Here is a 19,398-nt window from a genome sequence, read left to right on the forward strand (position 1 = left end):
GTGTCCCCGACATACGCCCGCCCGCTCAATGCCAGGAGCACCCCGCAGCCCCCACATGACAACCACACATACGCCTAGACATTGCCATACGTCCCCTCAGAGCAACATTGCCCCAGTCGAGAACCACTTGGGAAGAGAGGCTGTAACTCGTGACTTTTTCTCCTTAGTTTTTCTTTTGCCTAGAGATGCAATTCACACACCATAAACCTCACCATTTAGAAGCGTACGATTCAGTGGTTTTTAACACATTCACAAAGTCATGCAACCATGGCTATCTAATTCCAGAACGTTTTCATCACCCTAAGAAAGCAACTCCACGCAGAACAGCAGTCACTCCCTATTTCCCCCTCCCCCGTTAGTCCCTGGAAACCACTCATCTACTTTGGGTCTGGGGATTTGCCTGGTCTGCCATTCCCCGCAGAATCACCCGGCCTGTGGCCCCCGGGTCTTGCGTCTTTCACCTGCCATGTTGCTTTTCGAGGTTCACCCAAGTTGTGGCCTGGGTCAGTACTCCATGCCTTTTGATGGCCACTCTTCCACGGCATGGATGTGCCACTCTGTTGGCGCAGTCATCAGTCAGGGGACATTTGGACCGTTCCTACTTTTTGGCTCTTACGAATAATGCCGCTACGAATATTCGTGTACAAGTTTCCGTGCGGACGCATTAACTTCGTTCCTCTCGAGTGTGTATGTATCTATCCTCAAGGATCGAGTGGAACCGCTGGGTCCTGCGGAAACTCTGTGTTTACTTTCTCGAGGAACTGCCACGCTCTTTTCCACCACTGTATGGTCCCGGCAGTCGCGTATGAGGGTTTTAACGTCTCCACGTGCTCGCCAACACTTGGGATTGTCCCTGACTCAGATGTTTTGCTTTCAAGTTCCCGAGTAAGCATTTACTATTCAGCTACGTTGTTTATGCCAATGTGATTTATTTTTACATTTCTTTGCGAAGGAGAGACGCAGGGAGAGAGAATGAGAATCCCAAACAAAGTCTGCGCTGTCGGCATAGAGCTCAACCCGGGGCTCCAACTGATGAACCATGAGATCATGACCTGAGTCAAAATCAAGGGTCGGTTGCTTAACTCAGCCACCCAGGGGCCCCTGTTTATGACAACTTTATAGATGAGAAAACTTATGGTCAGAGGAGGGGGACTGCAACGTGCTGAGAGGTGGGTAAGATCCTTTCCAGCACTAATGTTATTTTATGCTGAAAACCACATAGGGGCGCCTGGGTGGCTCAGTCGGTTGAGTGTCCGACTTCGGCTCAAGTCATGGTCTCGCGGTTGGTGAGTTCGAGCCCCGCGTCGGGCTCTGTGCTGACAGCCCGGAGCCCGGAGCCTGCTTCGGATTCTGCGTCTCCCTCTCTCTCTGCCCCTCCCCCACTCACTCACACTCTCTCTCTCTCTCTCTCAAAAATAAACATGCATACATAAACGATAGCCCTTGGCAAGCATCCTTTCTTCCATGCACCACTCCTTCTCCTTTACTGGACCATTCCACTTCCATCAGCATGATCCCATAGTATCTCCAATCTTAAAGACACATCAACAAAATTTCCCTTGACTCCACATCCCTGCCAGTATCTATCCCACGTTTTTTCCTCTTAACAGCAAAACATCTTGAGAGCTGTCTCTACTCAACGCTTCCCATTTCTCTTCCCAGTCCCTCGTGTCCAATGTCATTTCCAACGTGCCCCAGAACACCCGTCAGAGGCACTTATTTTGCCAAGGCAAATCACTAATTCTCAGCTCTTACATTTGCTACTCAGCTTCTCAGTAGCTTTTGATACAAATAATCATTCTTCCTTCCGACACAATCTGCATTTGGCTCCCACCGTCTTCTCACCTTACTGTTACCCCTCATCTCATTTGCTGGCTCTTTTTCCCAGCCACTGAAAGTGAGAGTAACACCGGGTGTGGTCTTGGACCTTTGCCTTTCCTCCCCCTGGGTGGCTTCCAGGCCACCTAGGAGTTTTTTTCTCCTAAACTTCCCACATCTCCCCCAGAGTAAATGGTAACGCCTGCCCTTCACTTTCCCCACCAACCTTGGATTCTTCCCTGACTCCTCCCTTTCTCTTTCACCCAATCCATTAGTTAGTGCATCTGTCTTTATGTTCCAATCTGACCATTTCTTGCCCGAGGAGACAGAAATTCTTCATTAACATCCTGGTCCCAGCCCTCACTGCTTCTCATCTGGGTTATTACCATCCCCTCCTAACTGGTCTCCTTGCTTCCAGCCTCGCCCTACATTCTATTCTCCACACAGCAGCCACAGTGATCCCTTTAAAGGCTAGGTCAGACCACATCGACCCTCTTAACAAAATCCCTAATGGGCTGCCCGTGACAGGATATTTGCAAAATGGCCACCGTAATGCCTTGGTGTCCACCCTCTTATGTCATCCCCTCCTACACGGGCTCTGGGCTGGGCTATGTGACTTGCTTCGGCCAAGGGGGCAGTACAGCCACGAAGCAAGCAGAACCCAGCCAAGTGTCTGCTCATTGGTTTTGTCCTGCATTGCCGCTGAGAGCCCTTCCGCCACCACGTGAAGAAGCTCAGATTAGCCTCCTGGACCCTATGGAGAGAAGCCCCAACCGTGCCAGCTGTCCCAGCTGAGTGAGGCCAAACTAGACCCTCCAGCTCCAGAGGAGCCGGCCCAGGGGAGAAGAATAATATAACTGACCTGGAGAATCTTGAAAAATAGTAAACATTTGTTATTTTGAGCCGCTGAATGTTGAGGTGGCAACGTATCATCAGTTAGCTTCCACTCTGGCTAACTGATACACAACCAATCCCACTTAGAATAAGAGCCAATGTCCTAACAGGGCCCTACAAGATCTGGCCCCCCTCATCTTGGGACTTCACTTACAGCCTCCTTGTTTTTCCTCATATCTAGCATTTGTACTTTCTGTTCCCTGTTCCTGGAATGTTCTTTTCTCAGGTATCTGCACGGCGTGTTCCCTCACTTCCTTCTCTCTGCTCAAATGCCACCTGACCACCATAACAAAATACCCTGGGCACCTCTCATCCATCCCCCTTGTCCTGCTTTTTTTTCTTTATTATTATCTGACGTATGCAGTAAACATTTATTTTTTGTCTGTCACATCCCCTCACACACACACACACACACACACACACGCACACATGACACCAGGATCTATAGTCTACAAGGGCAAGACTTTGTCTATTCTGTTCGTCACCGTAGCCCCAGCACTTCTAACAGTGCCTGGGATGTTTTATCACCAGGAAACTGAGGGAAGTAGTTGCAGTTCTGCCAGATTTGGCACCGAGGTCTATCACCAAGAAGACTTCTAGGGGCTGTGGTGGGGAAAGTCTACACTGTGGCATATTCCATTTTGCGCAGGCTGAATTCCGATGGCACCCACAACCGAAAACTTTCAAATGAATGCCCGTTAAGGATTCAGATGAACAGCAGGAAGCTGGCTTGCCACTGGCCAATTCAGACTCGGTTCCTTTTGACCTCCCCTCCCTTCCTTTTCTTCCCATCCGTTCCCCCATCAGTCTGGAATACCAGTTTGTCAGATCATTTAATTGCTCGCCAAATGGCTGCGGAGACACGAAAACTCCAAGAAAGTATTATCAGCATAGAAATTTATTTGATTTCAAAATAATATGGTTATATTTAGAATAACGTAATAATTATCTAAAGCAAATATCATCATTGGCTCTGAAACAGTTCTAAAGATGTCATTCTTTTAAAGTCAAAAAATATGTAGTAAGAATGTAAAAGGAAGCAAAAATATAAAAAACAAGTTTGCTGAGTATTGGGAGTTGTAACAAGAAGGATACACAGTAAGATAATGTAACAGAGCCCAACTTATAAACACGCAGCAGGGAGTTCCGTTAGCTTTACCGACTCCCTGGAAAATAAATCAGTAACCTCAGCAACGCAAGAATACCACCACTTGGTTAACAGGACAAACTTCCCGAGGGACACAGGTAATAATTCACTATGCTTCCCCTTTTTCTAACTCCTTTCCCCACACCAATTTCTTTAAGATAGGTTTCATCCTGTTGACAATATTTGGTTTTATTTGTAAAGTGGAATAAATACTATCCTGATTGAAGTATGCAACGATTTAGTTGAAGATGCTCAGGAGTCAAACTTTTGAAAAAGGTCAATCAGCTAGTTAGCAGAGACCATCAGTGGCTTACAGGGAAAAAAAAAAAAAATGGAGAGAACACAGGTTTGCTAAAGAGATAAAAAAAAATAAGCAGTTAAAAATGGGTGAAAAATCCTAAGGTTTACTGGGACCTAGACAGTCAAAAGCAGACAGGTGACCTTTGATTAAGCCCATTTACTTGTGGAGTGAGCTATCAGGAGGCTCCAAGGTGGAGGTCGGTTTCCAACAGTGTCCACGGCCTAAGGGCAAACTCAGAAGGTCTCCTCTTCTCGGAGGAACTGGAAGACGGACGAGAAGTCTTTCTTTGAGTAACCCTTTGCACACATCATCCTGTAGATCTGATGGGCTAGGCTGCCCAGAAGGATCGGGCTCTTTGTGTTGGTGGCGGAGTCTTGGGCCAGCCCCAGATCCTAAATCAAACAAGGGCAGGAAGGAACACATTGAGACTGGTAGCGAGGGCTCACTTTGCAAATGTGGCTCCTAATGCTTTGCTTTCAAAGCAGGAGGAACGAAGTCTGAAAAAAATAAGATACTTACAAACAATGTGGCGGGTTATATATATTTTTGTAAGTACTTTCACATAGGGCAAAACTGCTGTGGACAGAAACCTTAATTTCTGAGTCTCCTCCCCACTCCTCCACTCAGACCTCTCTGTTTTGACTGTGGACAAGGGTTACTAGATAAATGAGGTCACACAGGGAAATGCTTTTTCAAATCTGCAGAAGCCTGTAAGCCTAAGACAAGCCCCCCATCACGGAATCACCGAATATCCACGCAATCTCTTTATTCAACAAGTATTTAGCACTGTCCCAAGCGCTAGTGACACAGGCATGATGAAACCAAGGCACTGTTCTTGTGACGCTCGGGGAAGACAGACAACAAATACTACAATTTCAGATAGGGACAAGGACTATGAAGAAAAATAAAGCAGGGGAAGGGGCTGGGAAGTGGTGGACAGCAAGGGTGGAGTGGAAGGAAGAGAGTTCTGATAGAGGAAATGTTTAGGGAAGGCTTCTCTGAGGTGAAGACACTTGACCTATGATCTGAATGTCAGGGAGCAGTGGGTTCTTTGGAGAGCTGGGGGAACAGAGACGCAGGCAGATGGAACAGCAAGGTGCTGGGACACGGCTTGAATATTCGAGAAACAGCAAGCAGGCCAGTGAGGTTGAATGAGAGTAAGCAAGGGGGCTAGGGAGAGAAATGAGCCGGGCATGGGCACACGTAAAACACAGAAGCTTTAGTATGTTTAGGAAGGAGTTTGGGTTTTATTGTAAGTGCAATGGGACATCCACCCTCATGACAACCCTTTAACATCTTGACGAACTAATGCTTCACCCTGAGAGCTTCAGAAAACTTTTAAATCTCCAGCCTCTTAAATATGTATGATGGTATAACTGCAAACATTATTTTGTGCTTATTTGTATAATTTTCACATGTAGACAATAGATCTGAAAAATCTGCTTAACCTTAAATTCTTCTATAGTTTCCTAAAAATAAAAAGCAAGCTGAATTGTGTCCCACACAGTTAACAAACATACAGCTACACTATCGTTTATACCCAGACAAACCTCTCTGGTTGACATCATTTTGCAGCAAATCTGCAAGATATATTTATTTTCAAATGACAGAGAGAAAATCTACATAGACTGCATTTAACTTTTAACCTAGTTAATTGGAACACAAACTAGAACAGAAGAACTCAGAGTTAACATAACATACTAAAGAGAACACAGTACTATCGAGAAGAAAGGTCTAGAGTTTTTCAAAGGGGCAAGTACACACCCAAATAAAATCTGTCCAAACCAAAAATCAGAAAGTGAAATTGCTTTGGTGGCCACTACCTTAAAGGGTGGACATTCTAAAAAATGAACGGTGCTTAGTCTCCGAAAACCTGAGAGGCTTTTGTATCTTGAAATGTTAGAAAAAGAAGGCATCCCTTGAAGCTGATAATGTATAATTTAAAATAAATAGATTTTCCACATCATTCATCAAATAAAATATTTATGAATCCATGAGCTAAGTGGGTAGTTCAGGAAAAAATAACACAACAATGGCAATAAGGTTCAATGAGTTAACGGAGGACCAAGCTGTTATGTTTTATGAGGAAATGGGTATACTGAGGGAGTACCAAGAATCATCGTGATTTTCCATATGCTGTTCTGTAGCGGCCATCACAAGTAGACATCTAGGTTGGAGAGTTCAGAAGAATGATCTAGTTTTCATATTGACTATGTTCTCATTATATACACACAACATATTGGAATTTTATGATGTTAAGACCTAGAAATAAACGCACAAGCCTCTACTTCAACGACATCCCCTAGCACAATAAAATTTAATGGCAATTGAACAAAACCTCTCTTAGCAGCTAAGCCTTGATCTGTCCAAGCAGAATCACAATGCTAAGACTGCTTTAATCAACGCAGCATCGATGGGGAGTTCTTTAATCTCCATCAGTTTCTCTACACAAACCTAATTAGCTATGGTGTGTTTTTGTTAACAGCAATCTGAGGTGATGAAAGATTTTTTTAAGTTCGTTTCTAAGTACTCTCATTCCAAGCAAAATTAAGAAGTCTTCCTCTTTGTAAGGGAGATCACAACTGCATTTCTTGAGGGAAGGACACCGGTAACACCCATATGTTTGACTCCTGCACTGTCTCACACTGTTAGTTGAAAACACTGTCATTCATGATCAAGAAAATCATTTGATATATTTTTGAAGTTCACTTATTTAATTTTGAGAGAGAGTGAGACAGAGAAAAAGCACGAGCGGGGGAGGGGCGAAGAGAGAGGTGAGAGAGAGAATCCCAATCCCACTGTCAGTGCAGAGCCTGACACGGGGCTTGAACTCACCAACCGTGAGATCATGTCCTGAGCCGAAGTTGGATGCTCAACCGACTGAGCCATCCAGGCGTCCCAAGAAAATCATGTCAAAGGAAGGACTCTGACAGTGGGCAGGGCCACTGCAGAAAATGGCTAAAGCACAGGTGTACCACAGAGTGAAGGACAGCTAGGGCGGAGTCCCCAGACAAAGCCAGCACTACAGAAAGACGAATCCATCTGATCCTTTTGATCAGAAGCCTCCGACTTCTTATTACACTCTACTGTTAGCCACTTCCTCTGTTTGAGCCATTAGCCATATTAGTGGAACCGAATAAGCTAACAGCTCACAACCCACTTCACACAGACACAGAATGGACACTGAGCATAAATGCGATTCTTTCATGTTTCCGTGTGCCCTAATAAATCACCTGCGGCTTCGATGAAAACAATACACTTAAGGAGCTACTTCCTGTTTCTAGCAACAGCCACACAGCACAATTACAAAATCCTAAATTATATGCAAACCTAAATACAGGATACAGTTTCGCATAAAAATAAATATTTTCTTAAAGGAAACATGAGGAGAAATCAAACTGCAAAATAAGAAATGTAGTTTCAAACACTGCTTTATCCAATAAATATTTAACGTGTGCTGGCAATATGCCAGGTACTGTGCCTGAAGCTGGGATGGGGGTGGGGGGGGCAAGGACAAACGATGCAGACAGAGGGAATAGCGTGCGTGGAAGTTTGCAAGTAAGAGACAACGAGGGGCGCCTGGGTGGCTCAGTCGGTTGAGCATCTGACTTCAGCTCAGGTCATGATCTCACGCTCCGTGAGTTCGAGCCCCGCGTCGGGCTCTGTGCTGACAACTCAGAGCCTGGAGCCCTCTTCAGATTCTGTGTCCCTCCCTCTCTCTGCCCCTCCCCTGCTCATGCTCTGTCTCTCTCTGTCTCAAAAATAAATAAATAAAAATTAAAAAAAAAAAAAGAGACAACAACGAGCAGAAATGAGTTCACTATGGTGGAAGCAAAAGATGAGCTGGGAAGGCTGAAACGAGCTGGTGGGACGAACAAAGGCCAAATCATGGAGGGCTTCGTGAGACAACTTGCAGAGATAGACTTTAAACTACAAGTAACAGGAAACGGTGAAAGAGACTTAGTAGGGGAAATGGCACACTCCGGTTTCTACGTGTCCAGAAGCCCGGTCCCTCCCCCGGGGTAGAAAATGAACCGGAGAGGATTATGAAAGGATAGGACACCAGTTAAGGACTGATTTGGTATGATCCAAGGGAGGCTCAGCCAAGGTACTGGTGGTGGCAGAGAAGGGAAATGCATACATACTTATGTACGTACATATTCTTAAAGCGGGAAGGCGTATTTAAAAACCTAGTATCGTGAGAAAGATATTCTCTTCTTCTGTGATAGGTGTACCCAATGTCAATGTATTATCCAGAAAATTCTTACTGCTTCCATTCTAAGGACTTGGTAAAATAATGAAAATTTCTATGAAGAACAAAATCTTGCCCATCTCACAATACAAACAAACCCAAGCACAAAATAAAACTCCCAGCCTATTCTTCTCATCTGAAAGGGCAGGAATATAAACGAACAAAATAAGGATTTTTATCTAAGCTAAGTTTTAACTCACTTCCAATGAGTAAGTGAATCGCTATTTTAGTAATCTTGCCGTCTAGGGTAGACATATGCTTTGTTAAAGGGGAGTGGGGGATTAGCCCATTACACATCTGTTCCCCTCTGTCTTGGGGAGGGAGTCTCTGCATTTACCATACCTTGGCCATGAGTGTTGCTCCAAATCCACCCTGATAGTTATTAGCCGACGGCACTCCATCCATCACCCCGGGTACAGGATTGTAAGTGTCACTTGACCAACATCGTCCTGAGCTCATGTTTAGGATTTTAGCCAATAGTTTTGGGTCAAGCCCTAACCTGTCAAAGGTCAAAGAAAAGCAGTGTTAAATGTCAAAATGTACAAGTCATGCGTGACTTATTTACGTATGAGGATGCTCTATCTTCCTTCTCCATTTATTGTATGTCTTCAAAAATCAAAGCAGATTGATGAGGGCAAAGAACCCAGTCTTAAATTATAGGGTATTAAAAGCTCGTGATTAAACACTTCTGAGCCAGGACATTCTGCAGTGGGAGAAAATCCCCTGTGCTATACCCTACTTTTAAGAAATAACACATAATTGTGTAGTTGTTGGTTTATCACACACATGGGTTTTCTAGTCTTTTGGATATCGTTGCATTTATGTGTCACATAAGAACCTTAAACCAATATGATAATCTGAATTCTACATTCTTTCCTCACAAATGATATATTTCAGAAAGAAATATTGACAGATAAACCATGCATCATGGAAGTCCGTGTGGATGCATTTATATGTATGTTTATTCTTTTAGCTTTTATGAGAATGAATACAAGAGATGAGCCACGAGCAGTAAAACGAGCTTGAGAGAAGTTATCATTATAAAAGAAGACATTTCTTGCTGCAAACTTTTCCTTATTTATTAAATCTTCATTAGACGATCTTGCTTATGAAGCAAGTCTGCACAGAGCTGTGACATATGCTATCTATTCAGAGACATGCATTATAGTTCTGGGTCAACTGCTGATAAGGTTACTGATCCTGATAAAACAAAGCTTGCCCAAGCGGAAACATCATTTGTTCTATCACTGAGCTGAGGGCATCAACGGCTGTGCAGTGTGGACCCAGAAAAAAAATAGAATCAAAATGCTATATTATTTTGATTCTGAGAATCTGAATGCAGTTTGGGAAACAAATTGCAGTGTGAAACAAATTACGCATTTTGCCTTGCTTAAGCTCTTGTTTCCTCTGTGTTTGAAACCTATGTCTGTTTATTTCCCAATGTGAGTATCATGACCCAGTACACATTTTTCCAGTACTGGAGTAGGGGGCTAAGGCTGACAGCCAGTGTATGTCTGGACATAGCACATAATACAACTGTTACGTAATCAGGTTTTCAAGAAGTAGCTGTGGTGCGAGGAATATATATGGCATGCCACATGTGTGAAATCAAGTGGTGGACCATGTTACAATGGGGAGTCTTCTTAAGGATTATAACAGACAGAGAAGATTCACTCTAATCGGCTGTCATACATTCCGTTCAATGGTAGACTGCCCGAAAGAAATCCAACAGTTTCATTCATTCCTTTACAAAATTCCAAGTTTGTTACAGGTGTAGTTTATTACTGATGCTTTCTTTCCACTTTTAAATAATAAGAGGCTATCAGTATGCTGTTGGAGCAGATGACTTGGGAAAGAGAAAGCCAATGTGCATACTATGAAAAGTAAAAATCACACATTAACAATTAATCTGCTATAACTGCAAATATATTCCCTAAGCACAAAGGTTCAAGAATGTCTATGTCTAATGTGCTCCATGAGTAGGGAATATTTTTAAGACCCCCAAATATCGCTTTTCCCTTCCATTTGAAATATAATTCAAGGGCTTCTGAATTTAGATTTTTCTTTTACAATGGTTCATCACATTTAAAGCAGCAGAGTTACTGTTCTCTTTATAACCTACCTGGTTATACTCAAGAGAACCTCACAACAGCCTTTACTGCTAAAGCGGTTCATGCTCTATGTACAGTACTCACCAAAATGGCGGGCAAAGCTTATTATCCTTTGTAAAACCCTACATTTCATTTTTCTTGAGTGTTCAAGGAAAAATACTGGCACTGATTTATGGAACCCTGTTTGGTGAACATATTACTATTTAGAAGCATCCTGAGGGGCACGCAAAAAAGCGAGGTGGCAGTTGTTACGTGCTCACTTTTCAAATCTGATGCTTCCCCGCTGTGCTGACTCCCCTTTAGGAGATGGCTACTCCCTCACCACTTTTCCTCTCCCGACTCCCCACCCTACAGCAAAGTGTATCATTAAAAAGAGCAAGTTAGAAGTGTTTTGCATTTCATCTTTCTGAGGATTCTTTCACTGGCACATATATAACTGACAGTTAAAATTAGACATAATATTAAAATCAGTTACTGAAGTCCTCTGTCTTCCACTGTGCCTAAGGCTTGTAATGGTCTGAAACCAGCTAGAATACACAGTAATTGTCATTCAGAGAGTCTATCCTAGAACGTCATGCTTCACTGGAGAAGACTGAGTTTCCATTTGAAATCAACAAATTAATCCAAGACAGGTATCTGAAAGGGCAAGTTTAATAGGAAGCAGCTACTGGGCTCTCAACCATGATAAAATGTTATTGCTGTTTCCCTGTAAATTGGCTGGGAACATATGATACTTTCTGCATAAGAGCCCCATTGCTGTTCAGGAGATATACAGCTCAAGCCATCAAAAGGATGACAGTCTGTCAGTCCCCATAATAACTTGCCACTGGATGTGGTTCGAGAGTGTGCGCGTGCATGCATGTGGCTTTACAATTGCTGGAATGTTCTCTGATATAAACAGAGAATGAATTCATTGCTCTGACCGCATATATAATGCAACTCAAATAAACGTCACTGTGTCAAATCTACTCACCTTTAAAACACAAGAATTTTAAATGAACTTTTGAGAGAAGTAAAAATGATGCATACACCGTGAAAAAAATTAAACAGAATCCAAATGTTTGCCTTCACTGTAACCAAGGCTGTTAAGGGCCAAAAAAGTTTTTTCACTTTATATTCTATAGAAGTATCTATACTGTCTTTTTTTACGTAAGAACAAAGCAGATTATGTCACTAAACTGAGATGTTTGTATCACAGGATGTGAAAATGAAATACCTAAGACTACGTCAGTTTTTTTTAAGTTTATTTATTTTTGAGAGAGAGTGCGCACACGAGCAGGGGAGGAGCAGAAAGAGGGAGAGAAAGAATCCCAAGCAGGCCCCACGCTGCCAGCGCAGAGCCCAACGCGGGGCTTGAACTCATGAACCTGTTCGTGAGCCGGGATCAAGAGCTAGATGCTTAACTGACTGAGCCACCCAGGTGCCCTAAGACTATGTCAGTTTTAACAGACTGTCCACTTATTCATCAATGTTGAACAGATTTGCCACGCGCAGGTGCTGTGCCTGGAGCCAAGGAGACATAGTAAAAATCTAAGAAAAGGCTGTGCCTGCCATCCAGGAATGGGCCAGTTAAGACACACACACACACACACACACACACACACACACACACGTTAACTTTTACCTGAGGCAGGAGAAGTGCCTCCCTCCCCCTTCTCGCCCCTTTATCCATTTGACAAGTCTTCACTGAGCGCCTACTATGTGCCAGGTATGTTCTTAAGACACAGCAATGAGCAGACAAAGCCAATCCCCTTCAGGGAGCTTGCGTTCTAGTTGGGGAGACAGGCAGTAGACAAACACATACATACACACGCCAGCTGGTGAGAAGTGTTATAAAGAAACCACTTTTGGGGCGCCTGGGTGGCGCAGTCGGTTAAGCATCCGACTTCAGCCAGGTCACGATCTCGCGGTCCGGGAGTTCGAGCCCCGCGTCAGGCTCTGGGCTGATGGCTCAGAGCCTGGAGCCTGTTTCCGATTCTGTGTCTCCCTCTCTCTCTGCCCCTCCCCCGTTCATGCTCTGTCTCTGTCCCAAAAATAAATAAACGTTGAAAAAAAAAATTAAAAAAAAAAAAAAAAAAAAAAAGAAACCACTTTTAACGTTACAATTCAATTCAAATACTAACCACCGCCACCATCAATAACTACCACGCTGAGCCTGTACAATGTGCCGGGAACTGTTTTAAAAGATTTACACAGATTAACTCATTTCGTTTTCACAAAAAACTCTGTGGACAGATACTATTATTTTTGTCATGTTATAGACGAGAAAAACTTAAGTCTATGGCAGAGCTACGACACCAAACTCCCACCACGCTGAGTCTCACTGGATCACGTGGGTGGGCAACTTAACAGTCAATAAGCCAATATGACAGTGCTTTACCAATCTAGTAAGAAATTTGGTCAGGGCGCCTGGGTAAGCATCCAGCTCTTGATTTTGGCTCAGGTCACGATCTCGTGGTTTGTGGGTTCGAACCCTGCACTGGGCTCTGGACTGACAGCACGGAGCCTGCGTGGAATTCTCTCTTTCCTCTCTGTCCTTCTCCCTGACACACATGTGTGTGCTCTCCTTCTCTCGAAATAAATAAACTTAAAAAAAAAAAAAGAAATGTGGTCAAATTTTTATTACAAACCTTCTGCCACTTGTTATCTATCGCATATGTATTAGGGTTTACATCATCTATTCCATATGTATTAAGTTTACATCTATTGCATATGTATTAGGTTTACAGCTAAGGGGACTCAAGTCATCACCTAAATGAAAACGCACCACCGTCTAAGGGCAGTAGCCAAGAAACTAAAATGACACTTGTGGGAAAGTTCTCATCTTGAACAGCCTGCCAGAAAAGTTCAACTGTCCGAAGTTTCTTTTAAGGTGGAAGAAGACAAGACGGTCGTTGCTAGGGGCCTAGGTGCTGACTGGTGATGCAAATGACCTGTTATAACCACCAGCACTGAAAAAAAAAAGACAAGACAATTCCCAGTGGAGCAAAATTTTATGAAAACCAAACAACAAAGCTTCCACTATCAGCACCGTTCCTTTGTGACACACGGGAGCAAAACGTCTCTAATGGAAGCAGGACACCTTCGGTGCCAATAAAACTATGTTCCGAGTCCTAATTCGAACCCAATTAGAAGGTACAAAGGTCTAATAAAAAAAGAATTTCAAAAATATGTTGTATACCCATATTCTTTATGCTTTACTTTTTTTTTGTAGCATTTAAAATTTCCCTTATATCCATCTTTACTGTAAAAGAGCATAGGGTCAATAAGAGTTCTAAACTGTATGATTTTATTCTTCTATTTTTTAAAAAAAATGGGAAACACTGTTCTAGAAAAAACACTGACTTATGAGAGTGAAATTAATCAGAAATGATCACTTCATAGGAATAGGTGACTCAATTTGTAAATGTTGACATTAATGCTTTAAAAAAAATTCACTTCAGAGTGAACAGAATATAAATGTGGCTGAGCCACTTTGATGCTGTACTACTTTGTGGGAATTTACTACTTGGGAATTTATGCTTGCTGATGCCAATTTTCTCTTTCACCTTGCAAAGCTCAATAAATCGTGGTCGCTCTCTATACTCTATTAGAGAACAATCCTGTCACTTTAAACCATGTCTGTAAACCATGGAGAAAAGACAATAGCAGAGGCAATCATTTTTAGGATTTTCAAGCCACTGAGAATCTTTGTCAAGATAAACTAATAAAATCCTAATGTTATGAAAATAAGCAATTCATTAGTATAATCTGAAGCACCAGAAAGTTATAAATTATTACCAGTTAAGTAAAATTAAGGAGTTCCTACTCTGTGTTCATTTTTCATATATGATATATGCAAATATTATATATGTGATAGCAATATACGTATGTAGAGTTTCAGAAAAATTAAACATTTAAAGTTTCATCTTTCTAAACATTATTTTTATCATAGTGGATCAAGACCAATAATAAGGGAAGTTACTGCTTTTCCTCTTAACATTTCTATTTGGAATTCTATCACTTTTCATCTTCTCTTTGATCACAAACTGTAGTAGTCCATGTACGTATTTCATTGTATATATTTTATTCCATTCACTTGATTCAAGTGACTTTCATACTATTCTTTTATTAGCTGGTGTTTGGAGTTAGACTTCTATCAGCACTAACCACACAAAAAGTTCATTTTAGAATAGCAAATGATCATCTGGTAGGAGGTTTGCTAGGAAAATTAGCTGAGGAAGGCCAGAGGATACATCGCTAGGCCTAAGGAATATCTCAAACCACTGATGCTCAGCGTAAGAAGCAGGATATAAAACAAACTAGTAAAGATGAAGAGGGAAATTTCAGTAGAACATAGCCTAGATTATCTAGGCTTTTGCTTTTTTGTTTTTATTATTATTCATTTATATCCAGAAGAATGAAGATAAAATTCTAAAGATGCATATGCACAGTAATGCTCCAATCCTATTGTCAACACCAATTAATTTTGTATGCAATTTTGGCTCCAGAAATTTACATCTTCCTCTTCCGTGAAATTAGTCTAGAGGATGGACATGAAAACGAGTCACTAGTAACACGTTTTTCATTTATGATTAAGTGACCCATAGCCTCAAACTGGCTACAGTACAGACATACCACTCTGAACAGCTCCCTGTATACTACCAGTTTTATTAAGGCTTTGTACAGATATGCCTTAGCATCTTACAGACATTCAATTTTAAAATGTAAATGGTACAGGATATTGATAAACCAATTAGCACTGATGCAAAGCAAATTCCTCTTTTATCTCAATTACAACATGACAACTTAATAGGTCAAGATAGTTTAACATCTGAGACAAGGGCAATTCAATAAACAACAGCATCTTGATATGGTAATTAAGAGGAAATGTGAATCCATTACTGTGTTTTAAAAAATATCTCAAGCACTTTGGCTCTTTTATTGCTGTTATCAAAAGCTGTGAGATGAAACACTACTCTGATTTGTGATATCCCTGGTAAGCAGTTTGGGGAAATGTGAAGAAAACACCTGAATAAAGCATCTTGCTAATTGAGCACTTTCTAAAGTAAGAAATGTATATTTATTATATTCATGAAATACCGAACATTCAAACAATTAATTAGGTGATTAATCATATGTAACGTTCCTAACCCAAAAGATTAAAGGCTAAACTTAAGACATTAACCTTAAGCATTCTAAAAGATGATCCTTATCATAGGAGAAACAAAATTCCTGCATCACTTTCAGCAGAGTATGGATGCATTTTATTTTAATGGAAAGACATATCCTTAATGTAAAGTAACAAAACCACAAGCCAGTTAAAATGAAAGAGTTATGTACATGAGTTGCAGCTTTATGAATGCCATCCAGTTTATCCCAAGACTAAACAACCAAGAGCCCTTGTAGTGAACAGATACATAAAACCAGTCATGTGGTAGCAGAACACTTGAATTCGCCATACATTAAAACGGCGTTTTACAAAAATTTGTCCTACACTGCCAAAGTATGTTTAAATTTTATAGTAAAAGCGTTTCTTGCATTTCAGTACAACAGAAGAAATGGAGCTCCCATATAAAAAGGATAATGTAACTTCGAATATACAGCACAACACATTTTATGGCTATGGCAAAGAATATTCATGCTCTCCAGGGCCCAGTGGTCGTCAAATAAGCAAAGTCTATTAAAGTTCAATAATGAAGTACTTTCAAAATGTTCCTAGATCAACTCGTTCATCTCTCACGGACCCTTTTTTTTTTCAACATCAGAAAATCAAATAGAAAAGCTCATAAAAATTGTTAGTACATGAAAATATATATTCGACAAACCTGATTCCAAGATTCATAGCTTCAGCAGTCCCAATCATACTAATGGCTAACAGCATGTTGTTGCAGATCTTTGCAGCCTGAAAATAAGTGGAGTACATATTAAATATCTTTATTTTCAAGCTGTAACTCACGGGAAGTTGTTCTTCACCCACCCCACAGGCTTCTTTCTAGAAGAGTGTGTAACTACTGATTCTCTCAAATGGGGAAAGGAACATGGTGCTGCATGCCTCCTCCTGAGTCTGCCAGGCTATCTGGGATCAGACTGGGGAGTCTCTTCCACTGGGTAAGAAACCTACAGTGGTGCCTGAGCTCCTCCTGTGGGCACAGTCTATAGGGAATACTGACCTGTGTGGCATGACTGCTTTTTCCCCCCAGTTTCACTGAGGTATATTTGACCTACAGCACGGTATAACTTTAGGCCGTACAGCACAATGATCTGACTTACACATATCATGCAATAATTATTGTAAGTTTAGTTAAAATCCATCATTTCATATAGATATCAAAATATATACGTTTTTTCCTTGTGATGAGAATTCTTAGGATTTGCTCTCTTAACAGCTTTCATATACATCATATGGCAGTGTTAGCTCCAGTCATCATGTTGTACATAACATCTCTAACACGCCTACTCTTTATAGAATGGTGCTTACATTCTAACTGGGGCAATGGAGTAACACACTGAAGATAAAGGCAACAAATAAACAAAAACAATTAAGTGGAAAACTGTACGGCCCTAAGACAGAGACAGTGAGAATTCAGAGAAACAAGATCACTGAGGAGAGGAAGTAGAACCTGAAACCACCTCTTGGAAGGCCAGGCAGGAATTTAAATAGGCAAGAGGGAGAAAGGAGAGCATAGGAAAAGGTAAATACGTAAGAGGGATTAAATCTATCAGAGCATGGGAGAACAGTAAGAAAACTGACTCGTGCGCCTATGTTTTAAGGAATGGTAAGAAATGTGGTAGTTAAGACTGGGGTAGGAGCTATGAAAGCTAGGGTGGAGAGTTAAAATTTGACACGGCCGGAAACAGGCATCTCTTCCAAGTTTCAGAGTTGGGAAGTGTATGATGATGCAAATATCTTGAGGGAGTTGGTTTTGGTTACAGTGTTGGCAGAGTGGTAAACCTGGCATCCAGGCTTTCTAGCAGTACGCAAGGTAGGAGACAACGGGAGAAGACTGGATCAGGTAATGTGAGGGATGGACAAGACTGCCAACAAGGAGAGACAGTGAAGCAAAAATCAGTAGAACTGGAGACTGGATAAGAGAATGGAGACCATAGGTATATCTGAGACAATACCAAAGTCTCGAATAAGATAAAGAGGGTGCCAGCGACCAGGACCAAGCATTAAGAGGAGGGGAGATTGAGGGAGAGTGCGTGTGGTGGTGGTGGTAGGGGGATAACTAGTTTGATTTCTGAGTTCAGGGTTGCCATTCACCTCTATCTGATTAGAGAACTGATATATTTCTAAATGAAAATATTTGCTTTTCTTTAAAAAAAAAATTTAACGTTTATTCAGTTTTGAGAGACAGAGAGAGACAGAGCAGGAGCAGGGGAGGGGCAGAGAGAGAGGGAGACACAGAATCCGAAACAGGCTCCAGGCTCTGAGCTGTCAGCACAGAGCCCGACATAGGGCTGGAACCCACAGACCGTGAGATCATAACCTGAGCCAAAGTCAGACACTTAACCAACTGAGCCACCCAGGTGCCCCGAAAATTATTCGCTTTTTAAGAAAAAGATAAAAGTGCACAGATTACTTCTTCCTGACTATATTACAAACAGAGCTGCAGTACATAATTAGATGGAGGAAAACAGCAACTGAGACACCATGAGCACTTCCTATGGAAGCACTTTTAAGGATGATTTCAGTGGCCAGTAGGATGATGAAATTTGAATGTGAATGATGAAATTTTCAGTATCTTTTTTAATAAGTTAATTGGCTGATGTCTGCTTAATTCCAGCAGGAATGATGGAAAACTAATTTATTCCAAATTAATTTAAGAAAATCTGAGCAAACAAAGAATCCACAAATTGAACAGAGTGGGGTTGGAATAATAGTATGGTCAGGAAAGACAAATGAACCTTAGCCAATTTTATATCATCAAGTCAGGCTCATTAATGTGAAAATGTTACCTGCCCGGTCCCAACAGCTCCACAATACACCACATTGGAGCCCATGCACCCCAGCAACTCCTGGGCAGCAGCAAATTCATCTTCGACTCCTCCCACCATAAATGTGAGGTTCCTAGACCGAGCAGCTCCCACACCTGAATAGTTTGGGGGTAAAGGGACAGAACAAAAGGATACATTTCTTCAAGTGTTTAGGTAGATAGTAAAACTAGAGAAAAGCCCCAAAACAAATGAAAACACCTTGCCTCCAAACTGTATTTATGTCAGGCGTATATAAGATGCCCTAAATCTCTCCTGGAATGTGTGTGTGCATGTGTGTGTGTGTGTGTGTGTGTGTGTGTGTGTGTGTGTGTGTATCATATACATATTTTTTTTTAAGTAAGCTCTACACCGAATGTGGGGCTTTGACTCATGACCCTGAGATCATGAGTTGCATGTTCTACTGGCCGAGCTAGCCCCTCTCCTGGAATATTTTAAAAATCAAGTATTGTGGAGTTTAATAATAACCCAAAAGAACACACAGATTCAAACTCTTATTCTCAATTCATCTCAAGTATCTGGCATAATCATAGCATGAGACATATGGTAATTTGAAACGTGCATTTTATTATTCACATGCATCTTTTATTCTTTTTTTATAAGAAAATTATTTTTCTTTTTCTTTTTTTTTTATTATGAAATTTATTGTCAAATTGGTTTCCATACAACACCCAGTGCTCATCCCAACAGGTGCCCTCCTCAATACCCATCATCCACCCACCCCACCCTCCCACCCCCCATAAACTCTCAGTTTGTTCTCAGTTTTTAGGAGTCTCTTATGTTTTGGCTCCCTCCCTCTCTAACCATTTTTTTTTCTTCCCCTCACCCATGGTTTTCTGTTAAGTTTCTCAAGATCCACACAGGAATGAAAACATATGGAATCTGTCCTTCTCATGCA

The 19,398-nt window shown here is 41.6% G+C and overlaps 1 protein-coding gene across 1 annotated transcript in view; it reads right to left on the reverse strand.

The window, feature by feature from the left end:
* Positions 1–3,603: 3,603 nt before the first annotated feature.
* Positions 3,604–19,398, reverse strand: part of HIBADH (3-hydroxyisobutyrate dehydrogenase) — a 110,414-nt gene continuing 94,619 nt past the window's right edge. The window contains exons 5-8 of the mRNA XM_047096512.1: positions 18,465–18,598; positions 16,331–16,407; positions 8,755–8,911; positions 3,604–4,552 (exon numbers count right to left, since the gene is read on the reverse strand). Coding sequence (XP_046952468.1) covers positions 4,394–4,552; positions 8,755–8,911; positions 16,331–16,407; positions 18,465–18,598 — 527 coding nt within the window. The 3' untranslated portion in view covers positions 3,604–4,393. The remainder of the gene's footprint in view (positions 4,553–8,754; positions 8,912–16,330; positions 16,408–18,464; positions 18,599–19,398) is intronic.

Source organism: Lynx rufus, unplaced genomic scaffold (assembly GCF_022079265.1).
Source record: "Lynx rufus isolate CCGP_SWC_20201006 ecotype Redwood Valley unplaced genomic scaffold, mLynRuf1.p SCAF_4, whole genome shotgun sequence".
Classification (NCBI taxonomy): domain Eukaryota; kingdom Metazoa; phylum Chordata; class Mammalia; order Carnivora; family Felidae; genus Lynx; species Lynx rufus.